This window comes from Danio rerio, chromosome 6 (assembly GCF_049306965.1).
Source record: "Danio rerio strain Tuebingen ecotype United States chromosome 6, GRCz12tu, whole genome shotgun sequence".
Lineage (NCBI taxonomy): Eukaryota > Metazoa > Chordata > Actinopteri > Cypriniformes > Danionidae > Danio > Danio rerio.
In genome coordinates, this window is record NC_133181.1 from 43667501 (window position 1) to 43674937 (window position 7437).

At 35.2% G+C, this 7437-nt stretch overlaps 1 protein-coding gene across 3 annotated transcripts in view; it reads left to right on the forward strand.

Annotated features, from left to right (window-relative positions):
• fkbp5 (FKBP prolyl isomerase 5) overlaps positions 1–6246 on the forward strand; it is a 25011-nt gene extending 18765 nt beyond the window's left edge. For 2 of the 3 annotated variants that reach the window (XM_021476795.3, XM_073952652.1), the window contains 4 exons: positions 568–651; positions 1891–2076; positions 2178–2417; positions 5119–6243. In XM_021476795.3, the coding sequence (XP_021332470.1) occupies positions 568–651; positions 1891–2076; positions 2178–2417; positions 5119–5214 (606 nt within the window). In that variant the 3' untranslated portion in view covers positions 5215–6243. Of the gene's footprint in view, positions 1–567; positions 652–1890; positions 2077–2177; positions 2418–5118 lie in introns of all 3 variants that reach the window. The other variant, NM_213149.2, reaches the window with a different exon arrangement.
• The last annotated feature ends 1191 nt before the right edge of the window (positions 6247–7437 follow it).

A 7437-nucleotide genomic window follows, 5' to 3' on the forward strand; every position in this document is an offset into this window, starting at 1 on the left:
TTTCGATTGGTGGCACAGAGATTGAATAAGTGCATTATTCGGCAACCACAAGTGCCCCCCCCAACCCGACCTCTCATTTATTCATAATATTGTAGCAGAGATATTTCAGTTTACAAGTTTGTCTATTTTTTTTAGGTGATCTGTGTTTTTTTCTTAGTGTAGAGGGTGTGTGGTCATGGTTGCCAGATTGCAAGGATAAAAAAATAAACACAGAACAGAAAATGTGTCCTTTCAAGAAAATAAATGTTTGTGAAAGAGGGATTTAAGCTATGAACATCTGGTAACCACAAACATTAAAGCACTAGCGCTAGGTCTACAATGTTTTTTATTAAAGAAAACATTTTTGTGAACATTTCAGTTATAATTTTTTATTATTAAGTATTAGTATATGCATTTTATATAGACTTAAGTATTTAAATTTGTTATTAAAATTTAAAATAAATTTATTAATTTTCACATTGATTAAAGAACCTAGAATACGGTTAAAGTGCGCCCTCTATTGGGCTTAGAGAGAACTGACAGAAAACCTAGAAAGCCTTCACTGACAATTCTTCCTCTTTCCCCCAGGCCAAAGAAACATGGGAAATGGACCTCAAAGAGAAACTGGAACGTGCTGTTTTAGTCAAACAAAAAGGGACACAGTATTTCAAGGTTCGTCTACACTTTTATCTTGGCATTTATTCTAGTTGCTATCTTTAATGGTAGGCATGTGTTCTCCATTTTTGTTTTATTTTGATTTAATACTACTGCAATAAAAGTAAGACAAAAGATATGTGTTTGGTAAAAAAGAATGTATAAAGGTGTGTTTATAAATTCAGAGATCAGTGCTAAATAACTGATAATATAATAATAATAATAATAATAATAATAATATATTGTACATTGTAATACACAATTAATTAAATAAATAAAACTAGATTTTTAACTCAATTTAACTACATACTGTTCATTGTTATACAAAAATAATATAAACAAATAAACAAACAAATAAATAAATAAGATTTCTAACTCAAATAATATAAATGAATGAATGAATAAATTACTACAATGTTAACTCAATTCAACTACATATTGTACAGTGTAATAAATAAATAATTTTTTGACCCAATTAATTCAGCTACTTATTGTGCATTGTTATAAATAAATATAATAAATAAAAAATACTAAATCAATCAATAAATAATATTTTAACCCAATTAATTCAGATACATATTGTTCATAGTTATAAAAAATAAATAAATAAAATTTCTAACTGCGTTAATATGAATAAATTAATGAATAAATAAATACAATTTTTACTAAATTCAACTACATATTGTACAGCGTAATAAGTAAATAAATAAACAAATAAATAAGATTTTTAACCCAATTAATTCATCTACATATTGTGCATTGTTATAAATAAATAAATAAATAATATTTTTAATTCAATGAATATAAATAAATGAATTATTGAATGAATAAATAAACAAATACAATTTTAACTCAATTCAACTACATATTGTACAGCGTAATACGTTTTTAACCCAATTAGTTCAGCTACATATTGTACATTGTTTTAAATAAAAACATAAATACATAATGCAAGAGTGTATTGGTGTTTCCCAGTGTTGGGTTGCAGCTGGAAGGGCATCCGCTACTTAAAATGTATGCTGGATAAATTAGCGGTTCATTACACTGTGGCGACCCCTGATTAATAAAGGGACTGAGCGAAAAGAAAAAGGATGAATGAATGAACATACACACATGCATACTATTTTTGACTCCATTACTACACATTGTACATTATTCAATTTCAATCAAGTATGTGGTATTTCCACGATCATCTTGTGCTCTTGTTTGGATGGCAGCAGTCGTCAAACTGACATTTTGTTTACACTGTCCACTCAGGCAGGACGATACAACTATGCTGTAATTCAGTACCAGCGGATCGTAAACTGGTTGGAGATGGAGTGCGGCAATGGAAAGGAGCAGCTCCAAGCCATCCAGGCTCTTCTCTTAGTGGCGCATCTGAATCTGGCCCTGTGTTACCTGCGGCTGCGCGAATACTCTCAAACAGTGGAGAACTGCAACAAGGTGGATAGCCAGATAGCAAACCAAAGAAAATATCATCTACTTAATGACTCTTTAAAAAAAGAGCCTTTTTTCTTACAATCTCACACTGGTTTTGTTACAAGGTAATGGAGCTGGACCCTGAAAATGAGAAAGCTCTGTATCGGCGGGGCGAAGCGCGTCTGTTACGCAACGAGTTCAGCCTGGCACTGATGGACTTCAAGCAAGTTTTGCAAGTCAACTCCTTCAACCGCGCAGCCCGCAGCCAAATCCTCATCTGCCAGCACAAGATTCGTGAGCACCATGAGCGGGACAAGAAAATCTATGCAAACATGTTCCAGAGGTTTGCTGAACACGATGCTAAGGTACCATCACTCTGACCACATGGAAATGTTTCTTCATGACACTAGTTTCAGGAATACAGCATTACTATATTTGCATCAACATCAGCGAATGAGAACCACCTGTTTTTAAAGGGATAGTTTATAATGAAAAATATGTGGTTAAAAAAAATTAAAATTCGATCATAATATAATTACTTACCCTTTACGTGTTCCAAAATGTTATCGTTTTCCTTTTTCAGTTGAACACAAAAGAAGATATTTTAAAGAATGTGAAAAACAGGTAGTCTTTGACTTCCACTGTGTAGTGTAGATACTACTCTAAATGTCAATGGCTAGCATTTACATACTTCAAAATATCTTATTTTAAGTTAAACAGAATAAAAAAAAAACACTTGAGAGTTATTAAAGTGTTTTATTTTTAAGTTTTCGATCATTCATTATCTGTTTAATCTAAACTGACTGTTAAAAGAAAGAATAGCTGCTGCATTAAGTTTAGCTTAGACACAAATGAAAAAAGTCAGATTCATTGGGAGAATTAGATGTAGGAGTAGAAGTGGGAGAAGTAAACAGAGTGAGATTTTAGTATTTGCTGTGGCGTTTTTCAGTTGAACACAAAAGATCTTTTGAAGAATGCAAAAAATGGGTAGCCATTGGCTTCCTTAGTAAAGTTATTTTTTGTACTCTGAAATTCAATATATCAACATATCTACTTTAAAATATCTACTGTTGTGTTCATTTTTGACATTATCCCATGATCTAAACTGTCTAATAAAAATAAAAAGAGCTGCTGCTTTACCTTTAGCTATGACACAAATTGAAAAGTTGGATCCGTTGGTTAATCAGTTTGGAGAATTAGAAATACTAAACAAATTTCAGTTTTCGTTGTGGCATTTACACATCTGTAACCAGCAGATGTCCTCAGCAAGCTAAACTTGTTTTGCTTTTATTGCTGGTTCTTTCTGCTAAAACCTACTTTACCAGCATATAGTTTTTTTCAGCAGGGTAAACATTAATATATATACACAGTTGATGTCAGAATTATTAGCTTTCCTGAATTATGAGCTGCCCTATATATTTTCCATTAATGTCTGTTTAACAGAAAAATTATGTCAACACATATTTAAACATAATAGTTATAATAACTCATTTCTAATAACTGATTTCTGCTATCTTTTCCATGATGACTATAGGTAATATTTTACTAGATATTTTTCAAGACTCTATTATTCAACTTAGTGCAGTTTAAAGGCTTAACTATAACTTTAATGAGGCAAGTTAGAGGAATCAGGCAAGTCTTTATATAACAGTGGTTTGTTCTGTAGCCAACTGAATAAAAACATTGCTTAAGAGGGCTAATATCGACCTTAAAATGGCTGAAGTAAAATAAGACTTTTTCCAGAAAAAAAAATTAAATAAAATATGAAATACTGTGAAAATTTCTTGCTCTGTTAAACATCATTGGGGAAATATTAAAAAAGAAAACTCACAGGAGGACAAATAATTGTGACTGCAGCTTTATATCTGAATAAAAGCCAAATTTAAACCTGTTGTGTTCAGCATATAAAGAGATCACATCTAGTCAGAGAACTTGGATTATTTTATATAATTTGATTGTTTGAAGCATCAGATTTTTGTTTGTGAATCGACTTTTAGTGAAGGGAAAATATGACTTGTGTTTCTATGATGAACCTAACACTTTAAAGTGCACCTGTTTTACGACTTTTTCCAGATTTAAGTTAAGTCTTTTGTGTCTCCAGAATGTGCCTGTAAAGTTTCAGCTCAAAACACCCATCAGATGATTTATTATACCTTTCAGAAGTGTGGATTTTCTGCTCTGAACACCGTATATTTGTTTATGTCGCCTGTGCCATTAATGCTATTCTTCCCGCCCACTGATCCCATGTGCCTGTTAGAGTGTGCCTCAATCAGTCCGGCTGCTTCAGATAAACAACACAGTAACAGACAAAAAGGAAGCAGATCTCACGTAACGTTTATGAGAAATACTCCAGTCAGAACTTTCCCAATGAGTATTTGATGTATTTCTTGTTCAAGCCTTTCTGCAACGATGAGTAATACTCTATGACATTACAAAGTTCACACACAGCGGGGACACACACACAGCGCGTACGTTTAACTTTGCATGGCAAATTTAAAAAGATACAAGATAATATCGGCTCTATGGATATTCGTTATATTAATGTTCAAAATCCGGGATTGAAGCATCTTCTTTTATAATTGCACTGACAAGCGGCTGTTGTGATAAAGACGGTAAAATCGCTGTAATTCATTTCAAACATGCACTATTTTAAAAACGTTTTAAACTTGCGAAACTGATTCTTGATCACATTTGATAATGATTGATGATCACAGAGAGCTGAACAGATCTTTTAATCCTAGTTGCTTTGCACACGTCCTGTCTTGATATGATTATACACGTTACTACAGAGACATGTTAATACCCGGCTGTCAATCAATTTGGTGGGTGGGGAAACCACTCCAAAGTCACATTACAGTCAGCCTCAAAATGGGAGGGATTTGGATTATATTTTACGATCAGGAAATTTTTAAAAAAGAAACTTATTGTGTTTCTATCCCTTCAATATGACAGTGGACACACTATACAGCTTCCAAAAGATGCTTTTCATCATAGGGGCCTTTAACTAAGTAGAAACTACAAATATCTTTATCGTTTAAAACATCTCCTCATCTCTTTTTTTCACAGGTGTGTCGATTGAAACGCAAAAAAGAAGAGAGCGTTATTTCCGATCAGAATAAGCAGGGTCTAAAGAGAGCTCGGCTCAGTCAGGACGGCTCCTAAAACTCCTCATCTGACTCTGGAGGCGCGAGACTGTGGGAATGGCCGGCCCGTTCTCGACTTGAGTCATGACAGGGGGACATGGGTAGAGGCATGGACGTGCCCTCCTTTTACACCCTGACCTCATCATCTCTCGGACAAACTCTGGGAAAGATCCTAATAAAGGTTCACGGACATGGAGGAGCTGCAAACCTTAAAGACATTCCTACCAACAACAGAAAAACCAAAGCGCACAATTCTGTGACCACCTGTAAAAGCTCTATGCTGCACGCTTCAGCTCTCCGACTGGCATTCATCCGCTGCATTAATCGATGGCGAAAGCTAAAGGTTTAATGTTATATCGCATAACAGACTTGAATACAGCTGTGTACCCTTATCATGTACTGTACAGTATTCAGTCTCCACTTTGTGCAAATTAGGAGTTCAAGTTTGAGTCGTGTACTGAAGGCTTGACGTTTTATTATTATTATTATTATTTTTTTGTATGATATTTTTGTTTAAGCGATATTTAGATGAGCATAGTGAGTAGCTGGACCTAAAAGTGCAATCGTCCCTTTGGGGAAAAAACAGAAACTATTTGCGAATCTCCCAGCTGTGTTTATCATGGAGTCGCAGCAGGCCCACGTTCACAAACACACTGCTTTTTATTCATTTGATACTTTTGAGAGACTTGTGCATGCTTATTTACTGCAAACCTGGGATCGTCCTACAATTCGGGACCAGTTAGTTTCAACCTGCAAACCCTGGTAGATTTACTTGACTGAAGTTCTATATTTTTTCCATTTCAGTGCAGATGCTTTTTAGACAGATCTTTTGATGAGATAGGAATATTTCAACTGTTCTTTTCAGACCCGCTTGTTCGTTTGATCAAATACTAACTAGTGTTGTTTGCATGTTTTCAGTATGTTTCCCATGTTTTAGACAGTTTTAATAATAATAATAATAAAAAAAACTGTTTGTTAACTTTTTCTGTTTACAGTTTGATGCATTACAGCAGGCCTGTCAATAAATATATATATATATATATATAAACTATTCAGTGTTGTGTGTGTCATTGGTGTAGTGAATTTACTTGCATATACAGTACAGTTGAAGTCAGAAATATTAGCCATTCTGAATTATTAGCTTCCTGTATATTTTTTCCCCAGCACATTTCTAGACATAATAATTTGTTCTGGGGCGTCCTGGTGGCTCAGTGGGTAGCACGATCGCCTCACAGCAAGAAGGTTGCTGGTTCGAGCCCCAGCCAGCTCAGTTGGCATTTCTGTGTGAAGTTTGTATGTTCTTCCCCAGTTTGAGTGGGTTTCCTCTGGGTGCTCTGGTTTACCCCACATTCCAAAGACATGCGCTATAGGTGAATTGAGAAAGCTAAATTGTCCGTGTATATGGGTGTTTCCCAGTTTTGGGTTGCAGCTGGATAAGTCCCCCGCACTTTGAGACAGACCATTTAGAAACAGGTGATTAAGAATGTAAACCTTTGGATTTCATACAGCAACCCCCCCCCCCCCCCCCCCCCCCAACTAATTTTTAAAGAAATCAGACCTTAAACGTGGTAATTTTATGATGGAAATACTGAAAGCGCTGAGGCAGATGGCTGAAATGAATAGTCTGTGTGCATGCATATAGCCCACTGTTATTGAACTACAATGTTATTTTTATTCATTCATTTTCCTTCAGCTTGGTCCCTTTATTCATCAGGGGTCGTCACATTGGAATGAACCGCCAACTTATCCAGCATATGTTTTACACGTGCTGGGGATGCTCTTCCAGCTGCAACCATGGAAAACACACTCATTCACACTCATACACTGCGGCCAAATTAGTTTTTCAATTCACCTATAGCACATGTCTTTGGACTTGTGGGGAAAACCGTAGCACCTGGAGGAAACCTTCGCCAACACGGGGAGAACATGCAGACTACAAACAGAAATGTCAACTGAACCAGCCGGGACTCAAAGCAGCGACCTTCTTGCTGTGAGACGTGCTAACCACTGAGCCACCATGTCGCCCTCATGTTATTTTTTTTAAAACTTATTTTAATAGAATAAAATCATCCTTGATCATTATGATTTAAAAAAAAATAAAAATAAACACATTTTAAATAATTCTTACCACAAATAGGCTATTTGAACAGCAGTGTTATAGTTAACTTGTCAGTGGGCCCACACGGCATCTGCACATGCAGAAATCCGCAGATTTCCACAGATTTTTAGCCCATCGTTGAGT